The sequence below is a fragment of the Callorhinus ursinus genome, unplaced genomic scaffold (genome assembly GCF_003265705.2).
Source record: "Callorhinus ursinus isolate GAN/ISIS: 27379988/994484 unplaced genomic scaffold, GSC_fseal_2.0 scaffold12, whole genome shotgun sequence".
Taxonomy (NCBI): domain Eukaryota; kingdom Metazoa; phylum Chordata; class Mammalia; order Carnivora; family Otariidae; genus Callorhinus; species Callorhinus ursinus.
In genome coordinates this window covers 58,697,221-58,718,667 of record NW_027397074.1, presented here as the reverse complement: position 1 = coordinate 58,718,667, position 21,447 = coordinate 58,697,221, and the positions used below count along the sequence as shown (strand labels likewise).

Below are 21,447 nucleotides of genomic sequence, written 5' to 3'. Positions count from 1 at the left end.
CTGTATTAGCAGAATAAGTATATAAATATCCAGAAGAAAATGTTTTTCTATCTTAGTTTAAAATATTTCCTTGATACTAAAAATTACAATGTCAACTATTAACAGGCAAGAAACCCAAAAGGAAATTTCACATCAGAACTTATATTGTCAGAAGGAAAGAAAAGATGATACAGTAAAACAAGTCAAATGTTTTATGAGCTTTATTTAGCTTTCCCAGGCTCCTGATGACCATGTCCCAACATAAATCTCTGTTATCTATAATTATTTTCCCATATTTGTGACATTAGCAGTCTGTGGTATTCTACTTATCTGAAGTCATGCAGAATAATATTTTTCTTTTACACTCACTGCTTGAGTGCTGACTTAGAGGTAAGTTTTTATGTGTATACGTAAGTATTTGTACTTTTGCTTTATGTAAGACAAAAGCATCTAAAATCCAATGCAGCTAAGTGCTAACAGCCAGTTAAAGCTGTAGGAAAAGGAAATGGCTGTATTCCTATATTATCTTGTTCCATAGGACAAAAACTAATAAAGGGGAAAACAAAATATATACTAGAATGTCAAACATATTAACAGCAAAAACAGCACGCTGACACAATTATTTAATAAGAAGTAGGACTTATTTTGAAAAATGGTCCAGTTGTGAATAGCCATTTTTGAATGAACATGGTAAGTATTAACATCTCAACTGATTCACAGAAATTACACCAAAACAACAGACCCAAGTTTAATCTCACGTATGACTGGTTGTCAAGAATGGCCCTGAAATGCATGTAAAGAAAGGAGTGTGACTCATTTGTTTCTCTATCAAACAGATGCCTGTTTAATTGTACAGTTTCTTGGTGACCTAACATTGCTAGAGTATATTCTTTTGACTATCTTCCACACAATGGCTCAAAATTTTAGATAATTACATTATTCTTAGAAACATGGTACCACACTTACTATTAAAACTGAGAAGCTGTCAGTTCCAACTTAATGCATTCATCAGTACTGAAAACAAAGGGCAACAGCTGAACTTTTGGTGTCCATCACGATAAATCACATGGGGCATCACATGTATCCCAAATACTTTCCAGCACCTAGCTACCTACTCAAGGTGATGTGGACATCCAGACAATGGCAGGGCCAGCCATACCAGAGCTCAAGAGAACTGACATCCTGACACACACATCCACCATTTCCCGATCAACACTAAGCTCACTAAATCCTACCGCTTTATTGGCATGTTAGTTATTTCTTTTTCCCTTCCACAGATGCACTAGATGTTCTTTTCAATTTATTACAACTATAACAAAATTTTGGAAGGAGGCATTAAATGACATTATTTGCCCAGAGGCATGCTATTTCTCAAAAGGTAAGATATTGCTCTCTCCACTGGACTAATGAGGCAGGTTCTTTGGAAGACATATTAATGTGTTAAACCAGGGCACAATTCCCACCACAGCACACCTTAAATGGTACCCTTGAGGCCTGAAAAAGTTAAACATGGGAGGGGAGACAGAAGGAGGATGGAGCCAGATAAATGCTAATTGAAAAAATAATCATTGTACTTGAAGTATTTACACTTTGGAGAATAACTGGCTTTATTAAGAAGGATGTAACCAAATGACAGCAGTACAAAACCAGTTTTCTTTATTTCACCAAAAGAAAAGATGAAATTTTTCTGTCCCTTTATAAAATTTTAAAAGAAAAGTAAAATTTTCAAATTTTTGTAGAATTCCATTTATTGATTTTAAAAGATCATTAAGTCAAATTAAGTACCAAAAATATGCATTTTAATGACTACTTTCCTCAACAAAACTTTACTGATAGTACTTTTTTCTTAAACCTAAATTATTCTGACCACAGAAACTAAAATTGCATTTCCTCAAAGCAGATAAAGAGCAGACATACTACTCCCATTTTTAGAATGGGAAATTTCAGTAAAGGAAAAGCTCAGTGAAATACTTCAAGATGGTAACAGAGCTATAGAAGCTACACTTCCTGCTTTGTAAGGATTTATCCACATATAACATAGAACGCTTGCATTCCAAGTGGGCCCAAAATAGGCAGTAGCCAATCTACACAACCAGGGAGATTCAGATCCACTAAGACAGAAAAACTGAGACTGGCACTGTTAAAGATATTCACTAGAATGCTATCAGAAGATATTCACTAAAACAATGTAAGAGCATTTATTAATTCTGATGCCTTAGCTATGTAAGTCTTTAACTTTGAAGAACAAGTGTCTATTCTTCCAGGTAAATTTTTTGACATTTTTAAGGCTTTTGTACGTGTGTCCTGGAGGAGAGGGGTCTTTTTGGTATTTAAATGGAGCAATACTATTTTAGTGACACAGAACATGTTATGACGTGATACCAGCAACTAAAAATTCCTGACTACAAAGGTCTGAAACATAAAATCAACTTACTCTAGTACTTGAAAAACGAGGACATTGACATTTCCTTCTCTTATAGGCAAAAAGCAAGGGAGAGAGAAAATTTACAAGGGCCATTTACATGTGACTCTAAAAGAAGCAGAAAAGCAAAAGAAGTCAGAATAGTGATTTCCTTTTGACTGGGAAAGGTCGTCACAAAGGAACTTTCTAGGGCAATATAAATATTCTGTACCTTAATCTGGGGCATGGTTCCATGGGTATAAACACAGGCAAAAATTTACCAAGCTGCATACTTTGACTTACACATTTTATCCTATGTAAACCATACTTCAATTTAAAAAGTAAAAGCATCCAATACAAGCAAAGTACTACAACCAGAAATCAAAAATAATAATGAAATCAGAATATGTTAGAAAAAAATTACCTTTCTAGGATCTAGCACAATATGCTACACAGGGTAGATAAACAAGTATTTATTATAAAAATTCAGTGAGAATGTGTTAGTTGGTTTTGAACATCCCTTCTGAACTAGTTAGAACTTGAAATGTGACTTATTTTTCTGAATATTCTAAATATAGACAGTTTCAGCCTATAAAGCCTCCAAAAGGCAGAAATTAAAGGCCTAGAAAGCTATGCCTCAAAACAGAAAGAAAATACACTTGTCTAAACTGAGTATAGATTTAAGGCATCTCCTTATCAAAAGAAGGCAGTCCTTTCTCAACACTTAATGATTATCACTGACAATACAAACCTATCTGTGGTCTTCTAGTGATAAGCAAGAAGGAAAACTTAATACTCAATTAGGTTTAAAAAAAAAAGGCAAAAATTTGCATGATGGTGTTCTGTCTTCTGAATGGTATTCTGTCTGTTCAGTAATCTGGTAGCTATGGAGACCAAAAGCAACCAGCAGTTTTCAAACATACCACATAGCACATGGGTGACATTATTAAAAGATCAGGTTTGATAATCAAGAAAGGCTGTATCTGCTTAGTAAACCTGACCAGACATTGTTAGAGTCCCTAATCCAAGAGCCCAAAGACTCCCACACTGATTTTCAACTTCTATTTTCAGCTAAACAAAGTAATAAGACTAATTTTCCTTCAGCAGATTTGTCCATACCTAGGCTCCTACATCAACAAAATTCCATGACTAAAATGAAACTGTAGAAAGTCTTTGCCACAATAATCTGTTCCTACTTCTTGGGTGACAATGATTCCAGATGTACCATTAAGTGAATTCAAAAAATATTTTTAAATTATTAGAAAATAATATTATCATATGCTGAACGGAACATTATGTCTCATTGTTATTCTATCTTGACCTTCATTAGCGTGGTTAATATCAGCAATGAGAAGCTTCCATGTGAAACAACAAAAATAATCAATCTTTTAAAAAAACCAATCAAGAAACAAAAAAAATGAGGATTATAAGCTCTCTTGAAATACAACTATTCTAGAACAATCATCAGCTGCACACAAATAGGCACACTGATCACCTGAGATCAGAAAGAAAAGGTCGGATTATAAATTCTTAAGAAATGCATTTCCTAAATTCCTGCCCTAACCCCCTTCTTCCCACAAAGATGGTATCTTGCCAGTTTTTAATGTTCTAGGCCAGCAGGTTGAGTCTCTTCAGAAATACTTAACTGTCATCTTTGCTTATGACAAAATATTGACAAATGATATTTTGATATTGCTATTTGATAATGACAAAATATTCTGCAAAGCCTGTGTGACTGCAAGGATAAGTTCTATTATTCTACACCCAACATTAAATAATACTCCAATTAGTCAGGCTGGTCATCATTTTTTTTATAAATACCAATTGTAGCTGTCTACAAGTGCTGTCCAGCCCAGCCCATTGTGCAGGGCCTGCTCTGCACCAAAGCAATTTTATTGTATTAAGTTTTAAGAAAGATATGATGCTGCTGGACTGTGACGCTAGCCAGCATATCAACACTGAAATCATTGTGTTAAAAAAAAAAATCTCTACAATAAAGCTTATTTCTTTTTCTTTAAATCTGCATATAATGACTACTCCTATGCTTTTGTAAAAATATGGAGGAAGAGGGTATATGACACCTTTTTTTTTTCTTTTAGATAAAAACTGTAAACCCTTTTTCCCTTTCTAATAAACACTATCATCTCAGATCCTCCCAGTTTCTACTTTAGGTTTAAAGACCATTATAGAGCCCACAATAGATCTGTGACAGACTTGATCCCATCAATTAACATGTTCTGGGGAGACTGCCTGGATTCCTGTCTTCCTCCCTCCTCCCTCTTGAAGGCCTGGTTTTGACCACACTGACATCCCTGGCCTTAAGAATGAATAACCCAGTTAAGGAGGAGTCCCTTCCCTGGGACCAATTCCTTTGTAATCAGAGCCAAAATACAAAGGCTGTTAATGACCTAAGGCAAAGTGATATGAAGTCCAAGCCAATGAAACCTTGACAGCAAACAGATTTCTAAACAGCAAAGAAGTGGGATCCATTTACTTACATGAAGATTCAGTGCCAAACATGGCTGGCTCCAGAGGCTGCTTTAAAAAAATTAGAAGAAAGAAAAAAAAAGGAAGGAAATAAAATCGAGGAGAGTGTACGTGTGAGAGTGAAAAGATGAGCCGCTACACAGCAGGGGTCATGAAGACACACAATGCAGTCCAAGCTGTGTCCAGCTGCCAGATTCTCCTCTTACAAGCTTCAGTGTTCTCCCGTGTGATTGAAAAGCAAGGTCTCCTACAGCACAAAAACCGAAGAGCTGCTTTTGAAAATCCAATAGGGAAAGGCAAGCCAACGTGGCTCTTCTGGGATGCAGTGAGGCAGGACTAGGTAGCAGCAGGGGCAGGCCTGGTAGCAGCGGCAACAGCGGATACCGCAATCCCCAGCCCTGCTGTAGCAGTAAGACAATAGCAGGGCTTATGCATACACCGATGACGTCAGAGACACTGCACAGACCAACGGCGCTGCTTGAGCCAGAGGCTCCAGGGGCTTCAGGGGAGCAGGCGATTCAAAGGGGAATTCCTTTGTCACAAAATGCACAAGACCCAGAGCCACATATATATTCACCCTCCTGATGAGATCTTCATCCTGTAATACCAGGCACTAAAAAAGACCTCAAAGAAATTTAAATATTGGCTTTACAGCAACTAACCACAAAGATATCATGCAGATCGGGGTTCTTGGTTTTATGCAGCAAGTGAAACTTTTCAAGGGAATTAAGAATATCAGAAATGAGAAAAATTACCTTTAAAAATAACTACAGAACTCATTGTTTTTTCTCTATGCTTATGCTAGACTGACAGATCAAGGGCTGTACACTCAATCACAATTATGTAAAAATATGTATACTATTGCACACACATTCTGGACATAAAAATATACCCACAAATATACCCATATATTAACAGAAAAATAACATTGTAAGTGCTTAGAACACTGCTTCGCACACAGTGAGCTCTCAAATGTTAGCAATTACTTTATTAGTTATGTTGCAACTGTTATTCAAATGTGAAAACCACAGCTCTAGGAATATATTATCAACTTATATTTCTCTTATCCCATTCCTTTGGCCTTATTTTTCTTCACTTTGCCTTATGAGAATTCCTGTCCTTTTCTAGAGTAATTCAGTCATTTTAAGGCTGTGTGCACACACCTGTGTACACCTGTGTGTCGGTGGGCACACAGGACCCATACATTTCTTTACAACCTACTCCTGCAAAGAAATAATTGAAGGTATTGTTATTTTGTCTCTTGACTCACTTGATAAATAAAACTCTTCCTGCATTGCCTTTACTCTTAGAAATCTGTTTTTTTTTAAAGCTAGAAATATGCAGACTTTCATTGGAGTATCTATCCAACACAAGCAAAAAAAAAATTTTAATGTTTTAAAACCACTGAAATGCACAAAGAGTGTGTGTGTGTGTGTGTGTGTGTGTGTATTCCCACAATCCCACACTTTTAAAATCATATAAAATAGGAAATTCAAGAGCTCAAGTTTCCTTTCCATCCATTCATCCAAGGTACATATCCAATATTTTCTTATATTTACAAAGACATGTTTTATATAATATAGTTTTTAAACATTAAATTCTGATATGAATGTGGAACTGCAAACTACCATCTAAAAATATCATTAACAGGGCGCCTGGGTGGCTCAGGTGGTTAAGCGACTGCCTTCGGCTCAGGTCATGATCCTGGAGTCCCGGTTTCGAGTCCCGCATCGGGCTCCCTGCTCAGCAGGGAGTCTGCTTCTCCCTCTGACCCTCTTCCTTCTCGTGCTTTCTAACTCTCATTCTCTCTCTCAAATAAATAAATAAAAAATCTTTAAAAAAAAATTAAAAAAAAATAAAATAAAATATCATTAACAGCTTTTCTGGTCAGTATATGCAGATCCATCTCATCCTTTTAATGGTTGCATAATATTCTATTGTGTGGATATAGCATAATTTATTCAAGGTAATTTGACCTTTGCTTACTGAAAATGCTAAACCATTATGAAGAAAGTGCAATGATACTACATAAGATAAAGAACAAATATTTTGTTGTAGGAAAGAATAACAATAACTAATATTTACTGAATATTCACGATATGCCAAGTACTTTTCTGGAAGTTTTACATGTATTAACTTATTGAATCTTTATAACAACCCTAAGATGTAGACACCTTTAGTATCCATATTTGATAGAGAGTGAAATAATTTGCCAAGGTCACACAAGTACCAAATGATAAGCTGAGATTCAAACCTAGGTCATCTGGTTCCAAAGTATAAGCTCTTAAGCACTCTTCCATAAGGCTTCCTGAAAACTAATAAATACTTAAAATTACATTTTAAGTAATCCACTAAAACAAGGAAAATAGAAATCTACGGAAAATGTGGAGAAAAATATTCTTAAAAGAGAAAGGTCACCAGAGAAAGCTAAGAATGACAGAGGACTATGCTGAAAAATGCAGGAATTAAGAAAAATGCATCCCTCTCAAATTATTGGTCATGGCAACAACCAAAGGAGAATATCAATAATGATGTTGAGATGTAACTGTAGGAAGTGCAAAACAGCAATACCTTTCAAAAGGGTTGAAACCAGAATATTACCTTACATAAGATCTATTTTAAATTGCATACCAGATGTTGTACACGAATAGCCACACAAAAGGTGGACGGATGTTGCCAATAGAAAGGCAAGAGGAAAAGCAGAATGAGAAAGTGATCGGTAAGAGATATTTTCCAACTGAGGCCATAATCTATATGCAATAACTGCTTTGTCAAGTCATTGATGTAGCTCCTTTCTTCACTCAGACATGAGGTGTATATATGCATCTATAAGTGCACTTTTCTGAGTGCCTACACCTACTGCTTGGTGCTGACTTCTGAGAGTAAGTTAAAGGCGGCAATATTTTTCAAGACGTCAACTTTTTAGAGAACTATAACAGGGTCAGTATGTTAAAAAACATTAGGTATCTCACTTGCCAGCAAAACTGGACACAAATGACCACCTCTGACTCCTACTAAGGTTTCTATAACCTCTGGAGGCCTGAGGTACTTCTAACTTTAGAAGGTTGGAATCCATATCAGGGAAGGCCCATCTTTGACAAAATGGATTCCAAAACCTTATTTTGCTCTAATTCTCTCCTTTAGGCAGCTGGCATGAGCTCAGAGAATGAAGACAAATTTTCATGTGTTGCCTAAGGAAAATATAATGAAATAAAACTGATCTGATATCTTCTATGCCCCTCCCCCCAAAAAATCACATAATACATTCCAAAACCAAAGTGATCTTTGAATTACCAGTTCTGTCTAATTATGCCTATCTGCCTGCAACCTTAATTAGTAAAGTGAGTACTGTTAATTTCAGGATAAAATGAGCAATGAAAAGATCAATATTCAAAATAATTTAGTGGCCAAAATCATCATTGTTAGATCAGAACATGTTGATAAAGAAAGATAGTAGGAAAAAAAAAAAAAAAGAAAGATAGTAGAGAAAATCTTAAACCCAAGTCAATAGTCATTTTTAGAGGAAACTCCACTCATAAATCACTCAACAACTCTTTCCTGGGAGCCTGCCGTTCTGCGCTCCAGGGGTACAGCCAAGAAAAAAACCCCTCCTCTACGGAGCTCATAGTCTGGTGGGTGAGACAAACAAATATGTAATATGTCAGGGGTGGCATGTGCTATAAAGAAAGGTATGAGGAACTCGAGGCTGAGGAGTGACTGAAATTGAGGGTTATTCAGCTAAAACTGTCAGGTAATGCTACCCTTAAAAGATGACATTTCAACAGAGACCTGAAAAAACTGAAAGGAAACCACACTGATGACACAGAAACCCTGTGGGAGAAAGAGCATTCCAAGAAAAAATAAATAAATAAATCTATTCTTGAGTCATCAAAAATAATTTTCTACTGCATGATAACCCCTTCAGTGCTATGATGATGCCATTAAGTACAAAGTGGTTATGCTTCATGAACTGTGCTGACAGTAAAATAAATTCTTTTCAAATCCAAAAAAATTCACTCTCCCATGAACTGAAAACATATGCGTTCTTCTCTTTGCAGTTTACTAGAGTAAATATACCTACATTTGCAATTATGTAAATGTTTATAAAAATCACCATAGAAGACAACATCCAAAAGAGCTTCCTACCACATCAGACAACTAAATTATCTATTAATGTTGTAAGAACTTAAACCACATATTCTCTCTAGAGTACACACAATAACTAATTTTGAAAGTGTCCTATCTGGAATTTCCCTGGAGCCTTTGTTCACACTAAAGTTTCCTTAGTATTCCTCTTGACGTCTACTTAGCATGTTAAAGTTGTGTGTCTTTTGGAATACCACCTATATGTTTATAAAGTATTACCTAAAAACAACATAGAAGTGGTTTAGTGGCAATATATAAACTATAGAAAAATGAAAGAATCAATGATTCTGTTCTTTGGAAAATAGGTACAAATTTCTAATTGAAAACATACTCATAGTAAAGCTCCCTGTAAGATTTTGGAAATTTCAGGTCTTTGCATTTGGCTATAAAGTGTGTCCCTTTCTGCTCCTACAGAATAACACACATACAGTTAGCCTTCTAAAAGGTAAGTCTATTTTATTTCAGAGCTGTGAAACAAAAATTCTGGTACACTAATCTTATGAAAAAAATTCAAAATATACACATACCACACACACACACACACACACACACACACACACACACACACACACTTATACTTGCTTTAAAGAAACTCAAAACAAGAAAATATGGATTTATAGAAAAAAAGATTTGAGGTAATTATTTTAAAATGTTTTATCTGCAAAAAATATTTTCTACAAATATCCTTTACATAACAAGCTCCTAAAATTTACATTTTAAATTCTTAATCTCACAAAAATTTTACAATTTGGTATCATATTGTCAAAGATCCAAACACACATCAAAAGGGATCATTTATAGAGAATGTAAGTAGAGCTTAATCTAAATGCACACTGGGATTTTGTCATTATACTGGGTATGGAAGGTGGGTCTCTCCCATGATGGAAAATCTTCCAAAAGCCTATGTTCTTTAGTTTAAAAGGAATCTGTCAGAAAACAGTGTCACCATTACCCAAAAGTTCAAATTTAAGGTAATAATAAATTATGAATTAAGGTAATTAATTTTTGAATTTGCTCACAAATTTTGGCAAAGACTCATGTCCTTTCCTCCTTATCATCACCTCACCTCTTAATCCCACTTTCACCCCACCTGATCCAAGGGAATCCCCCACTTATTCACCAAGCACCCAGCAACCATGGTTAGTCTAACCTTAACTTTATTTCCAAACCTGTACCAATTTACCATTCAGAAACTAGAATTTGGGAACAAGGTTATGCAGTTTAAAAAACAAAGAGGCTAGTTATTCATCTGAAATTTCTGGACACATTAATACTCAGAAAATTTGGGATTAAAACTGAAATTCTCCAATTACCACATGATGTCAACTCTAACTAACAGACTGAGCCACACACATGCACGAAACGACTATCACAATGCCAAAAATATTTTATAGAAACCAGAAGCTCTCTGTAGACGGTGTCTATGTTTTATTCTCTGTGTGGCACAATCTGAACCCAAATGTTTGTACTCTAAACCTTCTGGCCCAGAGGGGAGGCATAAGAATTAATTACGGACTGCATTTTATTTTAAGTCTGTTTGATTATGACCCAAACTGAAATAGAAAAAACAAGGGTATATCTGACAAATTCCCTTAAGTGCTTATCCTAAATTAACCAAAATTTGCATATAACAAATTCATACATATTTTTAAAAATACAAACACAATCAATGTAATTTTTAAATTTAAATGCAAAATATTTTATTTTAAATAATTCTACATGACTGGACAATATTTTAAACTTAATTTTACCTGTATAATCCATAAGGAAGCAATAGGCAGGGAAGCAGGTATTTTCCAAAGTACAGCTCTCTCAGACACAAAAGCAATAGCTCCCTGGACAGGCAAACTGCTCGGGGAAAGCCTCCTGCCATGTGACGTTAAGCACACACACACTTCTGCTTATCTCGAACTCAAGCCACAACTGACGTGGCTCTGCTCTCCTTTGCCTGTTCTTTTAAAGTCATCTTAGAAAAGTCTCTCTTAGAAAAGAACTGTTATTTCTTCCCATTTCATTCCTGTATTATTAGTTTAAAACTAGGGGGGGAAAATCCTCTTCTTTCTCTAAGTGAAAAGCACACAAGATATCTATACTTCATCCTAGTAGTCAATGGTACAAACCCATATAACCTGAAAGGAATAACTGTCCAAATTTTTAAGAAGAATATAAGTTTGCCATCATGTCCATTCATTTGAATGTATGCACATTTGATCCATGTGAAACACATTGGATTAATTTGTAAACAAACCTAATAAAGGTGATGAAAGAACAATTTTTCAAAGCAGATCTAAAACCTTTGACTCATTTGTCTGAGTCCTGAAACAGATGTCAGATGGAAAGGACATATGGTCATTCCTGAGACAGACTCTTATCATCTGACATAATCTTTAATGTCATTGCCACATACCCTGAGCCATCTTTTCCTTCATTGCCAATTGTTTTGATCTTGAGCATATCCCTGGCTAAAACTTTAAATAAACTTTAACAGTGGCTACTTCATCTTGATACAATTTTTTTACCTTGCCCAGAGATAAGATATAAATAAATAACCTTTAAAAAACTTTATCAGCTTTTTTTGTTTTTTGAGCAACTTGAATGGCTGGACAATTTCCAATTTAGAGATATATTAGAGATATATTAAATATATATATATATACACGTTAAATACTCCCCCAAATTGCAGCTACTTTAAGAAAGATAAGGTATTGGTTGTTTAGAGTGGTTTTGTTTTGTTTTTATTTTGCTACTTGGAATAAGTTTCTCCATAAGATAATTACAAATTGACAATACTATAAATATGACTTCTAATTTTCAACTCAATATCAAAAGTATGTATCCTACAGAAATCTTAAAAATTCTGGGCTCAATATCATCATTGAAGAGATCTCCCCAATAATTTTATAAAATAAATGAGAAAGCATCATTTCACGCAGCCATCTAGTCAATGTTTCATTACCATAAGCAGATCCCATTACACCATGTTCTGCTAACAGTCAAAAGCTGTTAATTCTCATCAACCTCACCTGCCACTGCTGCTTAGCAGCCCTGTCTCACTTCTCAGGCCTTAATTCTCTTTATCTTAATCTAGAGTAGAGATTAGAAAGCTTTCCATGGGCTATAAAAAGTTGATATAGTTTCTTCCTGGTAATTAAGATGTGCACATGGTTAAACAGTAATGCCATAATTGTTTTTAAAATGGTAAACTCGAAATGCCTAATAAGAACTGTCTTAATTTCCACAAAACTTATAAGTGTGTGGAAACACTGATAGCCATTATCAGATGTCACATGAAATGACATTTTATGCCTTTCACAATTAGGTACTGTTAGCTTGGCTTTTAAAAATTCCTATCTAATTATTTGAGTAGCATTATTTTAAGAGCAATTGTTTTACTCTTATCCTAACTTCATATTTTATAATTCTTGTTGAAATTACAGATGTTTTAAGGAAATGTATTTTATTGACAAAATGAGAACATAATAAAAAATCCAAACTAGAAGGTACAAGACAGATGGATATATGGGCAAACAGCTATAAAACCCACAATCTATAGGCTAAACTCAAAAAGACACGAAATAACAAGTGTTGAGAATGTGGAGAAAAAGGAACCCTCGTGCACTGCTGGTGGGAATGTAAATTAGTACAGCCACTGCGGAAAACAGTATGGAGGTTTCTCAAAAAATTAAAAATAGAAATACCATATGATCCAATAATTACAACTACTGGGTATTTACCAAAAGAAAACAAAAACAATAACTGGAAAAGATATACACACCCCTATGTTCATGCAGCGTTATTTACAATAGCCAAGATATGGAAGCAACCTAAGAATGGATAAGGAAGATGTAGTATGCATGTTATACACACACAGACACACACACACACACACAAATATTACGCAGCCTTAAAAAGGATAAGATTGTGCCACTTATGACAAAATGGATGGACCGAGAGGGTACTATGCTAAGTGGTGAAATAAGTCAAGACAAATACCATATGATTTCACTTGTATGTGGAATATAAAAAACAAAACAAATGAATAAATAAACAAAAAGCAGAATCAGACCTGTAAATACAGAGAACAAACTGAAGGTTGTGGGGGCAAGGTGGAGGGAGATGGGCAAAATAGGGGAAGGGGAATGGGAGATACAGGCGTCCAGTTATAGAATGAATAAGTCATGGGAGTAACAGGCACAGCAGAAGGAATACAGTCAATGATACTATAACAGCGTTGTATGATGACAGATGTTAGCTACACTTGTGGTGAGCATAACATAATATATAGAGAAGTTGAATCACTATATTCAACACCTGAAACTAATGTAACATTATATGTCAACTATACTCCAATAAAAAAATAAATTTTAAGGACTACAATCTACAGTTAAGTGATTTTCCACACCTCAAAAAGCCAGCAGAGTGATTAAAAGCCAGGCTTTGAATCAGACAGGGAAGGTTCAAGTCACACCTTAGCCACTTATTAGCTGGATTATCTTAGGCAAGTTTTTAAATCCTCTGAGCCTCTGTTGGCTCATAAATTGACAAAGGGCCTACGTCAATGCCTTTATTTATGTAAATACAGAGCTAATGTGTAAGTAGTACTTAATGTGTACCAGGCATTGTCTTACATCATGTGTTAACTTATTTAACCCTCACAACAATCTTGTAAGGTACTGTCCTCATTTTAGAAATGAGGAAACTGAGGCATGGATCCAGGGTAAATAATTACTTAACTAAGGTCATACACTGAACAGAGCAGAGCCAGGTTCAACCGAAGCAGCCCAGCTCAGAGTCCTATGTGACTCTGCCTCTATAGAGCAGGTGATCAACAAATAGAAGCAAAACAAGAAAAAACATTTCCAAAAACTAAGATCATTCTTTCCAATAAAACCAATCCTGCAATTTCCCAAATATTTTAGTTCAGAATTTACAAAAATTCTTTTATGGTCTATGTTCAATTTCAACATATGGAAAAATTAAACAGAACCAGAATGAAAGAGGTAATGCTCAAAGCCATTGTGACAGCTTAAAATGAGAGCTGCATTACCCAATTAAGCAGAAATAAGCACTCAAGTGCAGTATGCTATAACCATAAAAGGCCCAGAACTACTCCCGGCACTCCCAGCAACCACCAAGTCCATCCCTCTCTACTTTTCAGTTCTCCAAATGTCACAGTATATACCACTTTCCTGGCCTGGGTTTGAGCAAGTTCCTCTGACTGACTTCACAGGTCACTCGGGAGGAGGGTCTTTAAGTAGTTCCCCTTACCTTCCTCCCCAAGAAACTTCTCTCTCCCCATCTCACTCTCAGCAGAGGAGACGCGCTGGTAGGTCTAGATGCAGCCCCCCCACACCATCCCCGGCAACAATTACATCACCGTCCTCTCCAACAAGTAGCAACAAGTCATCGGAGTCACAGGTTCTTCTCAGGTCACCTGATCTAGCCTATGGCCCAGGTAGGGATCACTGTCCTAACTGCAACTTACTGACTCAGCAGCACCCAGGAACCCCATGTCAGATTCCTGCTATAACTGAACCTTTCATGCCCCAGGCTGGAAGAAGCTGGAAGAAGCATAGTTACTGAATCAAGAGACCTAAGGCCTAGCCTCAACACTGCCACTCATTTCCTAAGTCCTGGAACATCTGTAGGAGTCCATTCCCCTCACTGGTAAAATGAGGAGGTTGAACTAGATGATCCTTAAAATCTAACTCAGAACCAAGGATCTAGAATTCTACTGTAAACCAATTATAGCTGGACGAGAAAACTTGAGTAACTCCCTGCAGGTAACTGCTCCTCCTCCTGCAGTCCACACCATTCCCTCTGCAATCCTGCTGGAGCTCTGGGAACAGCCCCACCTCGGGGGTGGGAAACCAGGGAGCCAGTGTATCCTGCAAATCCAGTGCATTTACGTTGAATGGCTGATGCTCCAAGGGAGCCTCCAACTGTTTACAGATACACTGTTTCTCTCTAGACAGGCCCCCCAGTAACTCTACTAACCAAGAGTTAGTAGACAATGCAAACACCCACAAAACACCCACAGAAATAACTGCTGGGAGGCCCTGCCTATTGGTTCATGGTAAAGGTCAGCCCTCTCAGACAACAAGCCCTGAGTGCCAGCAAGAAAGCTTCAGGGTATGCCTGGGTGGCTCAGCTAAGCATCTGCCTTGGGCTTAGGTCACAGTCACTGGGTCCTGGGATCACCCCAGAGGTGGGCATTCTGCTCAGCGGGGAGTCTGCTTCTCCCTTTCCCTCTGCCCCTCCTCCCTGCTAGTGCTCTCACTCGCTCTGTTTCTCTCAAATGAATAAATTAAAAAATCTTACCAAAAAAAAAAAGCTTCTGAAAGAGACTCCTCCTTCCACTCCTCCTTTCAAGACATGATTGAGATGGCCTAGACAGGGAGTGCCAAGTTTTCTGTAGATGATGGTTCAGGGGCTCTCCTCTCTCTCCTTTTCATGGCTTTCCTTCCTGGAATAGTTCCTGATATGTGAGTCCATAGCCCTTCATCCTCCCCCAAAAAGGAGAAAGAGTATGACTCCTACTTCACTCTTCCCTCTTAAACCTGACAACCATAATCTTACCATAATACTTATGTCATATCCGACCCATTCAATAACCCACTTTATTGCACATTTTAAAACCCCAGAGGTAGACTATAAATGCTCACCCTGTTTTTCCACATTGCAAAAATGGTAACACGGGGTTTTCCCTCTGGTCTCTATTCTCACCCTCCTCACCAACAACTCAGAGTTGAGTCAAAATGCCTTAATGTTATGCCTCATCCCAACTTCCCCTTAGTCTAAGTCAGAACAAATTTTACCTAAGATGTCACTGCTCTCCCAGACTTCTTACCACCCTCTCCAATCTGCATCGGCTTCAGCATTGCCTTTTCATATTCTGTCCTTCTTCCTTGGCTTTGCTTATCAAGCCCCAAGGCTACCTCATGGCCTACCCCATAATATGAGAAGGCTCCACTGCAAAAAGGATTCTCTGAATGAAGAAGATTCTAACGGGTGAAACCAACTCCTCCCGTGAGTGAGCTACCCCCATATCTCAAAACTTTTAAGTAAGCTAAGACAGAGGACCATCAAGGACTAACCAGGTCATAAAACAGCCCTACGAAATAAGACGGGAACTCAACTGCTTAACTCAATACCATGACCCAGACCAGTGCTATACAATCTCCAGGACAAAAGTTAAGAATCACCGGCAAGCAGAATTATGACTAAAGGCCTAGGGAAACCTGATTGAAGATCCACCTTACCAAACTCCAAACCTTCAGATAAGTGCTCTTTCTGGATAGAAAACACCTGTTGGTTATGCTTTAAAAGAACAGTGGCAATGCTGGTATGATACCAAACTCTCAGAGGCTGAAAGATTCAGACCTCCTGTAACATAGCAGGGCCACCTTCCTTATGTGAGCCCCAAGAGAGCTGACATCAAGTAACCACAACTGGGAGGAGGGGAGAAAGTAACTTTTATAAGAGGTATAGTCGCCTAATCATTGATTATTTTACTCTAGTGAAAGATGACTGTAAAAACAGACATTGGTTTAAATGTTTAAGGCTAACCAATAAAAAAACATACATCAATTAATCTTGATGTAAAATTGTCATAAGAAACATAACTGAAGTTTTTAAAATGCCTGAGAAAAACATGAAAGATTAAGATTTTCCTCCCACAGTATGAACCCAACAATAAATTTGTTTGTTCATTTTACACTTTTTAAAATGAAGGTCACTGTATATACACTTGAATCATAGCTCTCATGGAAATCACAATCAAAATCCATGTTTCTAGAACAGAGAGGTACCCAAGTCAGACATAACCCTCTATAGAAAGTTTCCTTAGGCAAACCACAGACCTTCCTGTGTGATTTTAGTCTGTTCATCTAGCTGGCAAAAGGAACTGGTAGAAACTATGCAAAGAAAGTCATGAAAAACAGTCATGAATGGACTATTGTGGGTTAATCTGAAGGCAAAAAAAAAAAAAGGAGAAATTCTTCAAGAAATACAGTAATATTCAGCTCAAGTTTTTGGAAAGCAAAGAAAATCATGAATTATCCATGGTACTCCAAAACATAAATCATTCTTGATGTTTTATAACAAGGGTCAGTACACTCTTTCTATAAAGGACCAAACAGTAAATATTTTAGATTTTGTGGGACCTTCTGGTCTCTGTCACAACTCCTCAACTCTGCCACTTTATTGCAAAAGTAACAATAAACAATACACAAATGAGGACAACTGTGTTCCAATAAAACTTTATTTATAGACCGTGAAATTGGATTTCTTAAATTTTCATATATCATAAAGTATTTTTCTTCTTTTGAATTTTTTTCAATCACTTAAAAATATTTTTTTGTAGAAACATTGTTATCTTGCAAGCCATACAGACAGGTGGACCTCAGATTACAGTTTGCTAACCCCTGTTCTATAATCTTTATTATAGTTGATCTGGCCTTTCTCTGAAAGAGTTCTGAGCTTCAGTTAGGTCTCTGCCACTAACAAGACTCACAGAGGTAATGGATTCCTTCAGGGCTGGGATTCAAGAAAGCTTTTACTGCAACCCCCTTCACTTCTAATGACACCATGAGTATTGATAGCCCACACTACTTTGTTCATTCCCTATACATTAGAATTAGTGGTAAACGCTAAACTGACTTGTGAGAAATCAACTACTTTCAAGGACAACAAAAACATTTCCAACCCACATACATGTCTAGCCCTCAAAAATTCTATAAAAAACGGAAACCATTGGTAAAGATTTCCAAATCTCCTCAGTTATACTATAAGCAAAAAAACTTTATATGAAGTACACTCATAGTATGAAATACAAGTAATAGCTAGCTAGTTTGGTATGAGAAAAACTGGCACTGTTCACCAACAATAGCTGAAAAAGAATTCTTAAGAAACAAGACACTTAGATTACAATCCTCACTGGACAGTTTAACTGCTTTGGTTGGCCTTTCCACGACAGTACTTCATTTGTGAAATTAAGAATAAGTTTTAGATTATTTCTGTGGTCTTTTCCGGCCCTAAAATGCTTGTAATGAGCTACACTACTCATGATATCTGACCTAGCCCACTGAGAGTTTCAGCATTTTTTTTACTTTTCATTATCCTTCAGATAAGAGGCAGATAATTTCCTCTCTGCTCTTTTATCTCTGGCTTTTTGAAAGGCCATTGGAAATATATTTCAGATCAGGACAATTGCAGCTGTCTCAGAAATAATCCAGTCTTAACACAGATATGAGTGAATCAAGAGAAAATACAATACAGTATAACATTTGGAAGATGTTTCTAGAGACAGACATTAGTGCCTTCTGCAACCATAAAATATCCAAGTTGTGGAGCTTCCCACAACAAAAGCATACAATCAGGTCCTTTAGCACCACAGAAATTTGTCTTCAAAATTGCTTCACTTTCCCACAATAATCACATCCTTGGTCTACAGGAACCACTGCAGTCTGACTGCAGAATCAAGCAGACCTGGATTAGTCTCTGACACTGCTGCTTATAAACTGGAAGTTAGACACCTCCAAGCCTCACTTTCCCCTTCGGTAGAAGGTAGCCATGGAAAGGATATATACATAATAGTGTATCAATACTGATGTCTTTGGAAAGATATCTACAACACTGTTAGGTTTGAAAAAATAATGTACAAAGCAATAGGAATAATATAGCATTTTGGAGTTTTCTGGACAAGCATACAGTGGAAAAAAGGAAGGAAATTCTGACATGTGCTCCAATGGATGATCCTGGAGGACATGACGCTAAGTGCAATAAGCGAGTCACAGAACGACAAATACCATATGATTCTACTTTCATGAGGTACCTAGAGGAGGAGAAGGGTAGTTTCAAGAGGCTGCAGGGAGCGGTACCTCAGTTTTCTCAAACATGAAATATGTGAACCTCTCAGCAACCTATTAACCATACTTCATGTCTGAGAACACCTTATAAATGGTGAAATATCAGAAATTAGTATTATTTATTATTAATTAAATTACCCTTATTGACTTTTTTGCTTAAATAACAAAATATCTCTGAAACATTTCTATTTATGGTCTATATATTTATGTTTAACAAACAAAATGCATCAGCTTTTGAATATGTAAAATGCCAAATTAAAGATAAAAGTATAATAAATATCTGTCCTTTGAGTCATTCTTTATATGGTACTCCATCTTCTCAATCCAACTCGGACTTTTTCCCAGGACCTTTTTTTTTAGCAGAAACATGCCGTACATACTTTTCATGAGCATAATTTATTTTTAAATTAATGTCTGGGAATTCAGCATACTGTATCTTAAAACAGTGATCCATGTTAGTCATTGTTTCCACAGTCCACCAGCACTTGGGCAGGAAGTGTGATATACAAAGAAGGAACTAAATCTGATAGGGTCTTATCAGTAATGTCCTTTAGCATTTCATAAAAATTTGATACACTATCTAATCATGAAAACTGGAAATATTTTTATATTAATGATAATAATCAATGTAAAGACTACTACAACAGGGACCATTTATGACTCATTATCACAGGAGATCACTAAAGGTGAAGTGAGTCAAAACTAGAGCTAGCTAGATTTAGGATTGATAGCTCTTAGATTTTCTGGCTCTGTACAAATGTTAAAATAATACCAGATTTTATATGTACATAATGTGAATTACTAACATCAAAAATCTGTTCTTATAATAAATCTTAAGTAAATAATGATCAAATAAAATGAAAAAAGTTTCTTATTTTGTCAATATTATTATGTATTAACAAATACATTCCACTTCAATGAAATTAGATTCAAAAGACTTACATCTTAGTATTTCACTGAGAATGTAAAAGATTCTAGGAATGTCTGTTTAAGAAAAAAAAAGCATACACTGAGGATAGATGATATGACAAGGAACAAAATACAGAGGCCAGTGAACTTCCAGGCATTATACAGCAGCAAAACACTTAAATATCGCCATGTTACAAAATATATCAGGAAATCAAAAGATACAACATGTTAGGTTCCCAATCACTACTTACCTAAAATACCCCAAATTACACTTGAATCAAGTCTTTACAGAAATACAGATTAAAGTATCATAAATGTTTTCTTTTACCCAAAATAGCCCATGAAAGATAAGTCATCTTTTCTTAATTGTTTACTGTAACTTATGTATTTTCTTAAATTGGGTACTATTTTTTTTTTTTAAGACTTTGTTTATTTGACAGAAAGGGACACAGAGAGAGAGGGAACACAAGCAGGGAGAGTGGGAGGGGGAGAAGCAGGCTTCCCGCAGAGCGGGGAGCCTGATGTGGGGGTCGATCCCAAGACCCTGGGACCATGACCTGAGCTGAAGGCAGCCGCTTAACGACTGAGCCACCCAGGCGCCCCTGGGTACTATTTTTAAATTATACTAAAGCACTTATCTCTAAAACATCACAAGATAATTACAAAGGCTCATAGACATTCCTTAACATTTGACATAAAGTATAAGTACACTAAATGTAAAAAATTACTATAAAAAAGAAAAATGTTTTATTTCTGAAATCAAGTCTATTTTCAGATATTCATCAACTAGAAAATGCCTATTCAGAGACAGATTTTTTAATTTTTTATTGTTATGTTAATCACCATACATTACACCATCAGTTTTTGATGTAGTGTTCCATGATTCATTGTTTGTGCATAACACCCAGTGCTCCACGCAGAATGTGCCCTCTTTAATACCCATCACCAGGCTAACCCATCCCCCCATGCCCCTCCCCTCTAGAACCCTCAGTTTGTTTTTCAGAGTCCATCGCAGAGACAGATTTCTTAACAGGGCATAGACTCTTTAGGTCATTTGGGGGGTAGTTCAATGTTAGCTTCTACATTTTTCTGAGCAAAGAACAAGAACTTGGTTGCACAAGTCCCCTAGATCCACTCAAAGAATTAGGGGAAAAGTATGTGGGAGGCAGAAAGCTTTTAAACTTAGAGTCAATGCCTAAGGACTGAGCCATTCTTTTTGGTAGTTCATTTTAGTACTAGAGTGTAAATGTTCTTGTGTGAACTGACAAAAAAATATAACTGCCAAAATTATATAATGCTATTCTAGGAACACTTGTTTTACATTTTCAACAAAAGAAAGTTTTCAAAGAAAAAGAAAGACAAGAACTAACATTTATTGCATTCTTTAGTATGTGTTAAAGACACTAGAACACTATGATAGAAACCTTCATGAAATCTTGATAGACTCTATGTTAAAAGGCATAAAAAAAGAGTCAATCAAGAACTCTAAATTATTAAAATGCCTCTTTCCAGAGTTAAAAAAAATGTCTATAGAGTGTTCATTTCTTTCCAATATACACAAATATTTCTGAATTAAGAGATTCAACAAGCTGAATATTTCATTGTGTCTCTCCAAAGACCACAGGCAACATGATGAAGTAGTAAAATTCTGAGCCA

General features: G+C 36.3%; 1 protein-coding gene across 8 annotated transcripts in view; it reads right to left on the bottom strand.

The window, feature by feature from the left end:
- The window catches only part of ST7 (suppression of tumorigenicity 7), a 235,521-nt gene that overhangs the window by 180,704 nt on the left and 33,370 nt on the right, over positions 1-21,447 (bottom strand). Inside the window, exon 1 of one of the 8 annotated variants that reach the window (XM_073899106.1) lies at positions 4,879-5,267. The exons of the other annotated variants lie outside the window; for them this stretch is intronic. Coding sequence (XP_073755207.1) covers positions 4,879-4,900 — 22 coding nt within the window. The 5' untranslated portion in view covers positions 4,901-5,267. Of the gene's footprint in view, positions 1-4,878; positions 5,268-21,447 lie in introns of those variants that run through there. 8 annotated transcript variants of the gene reach the window in all.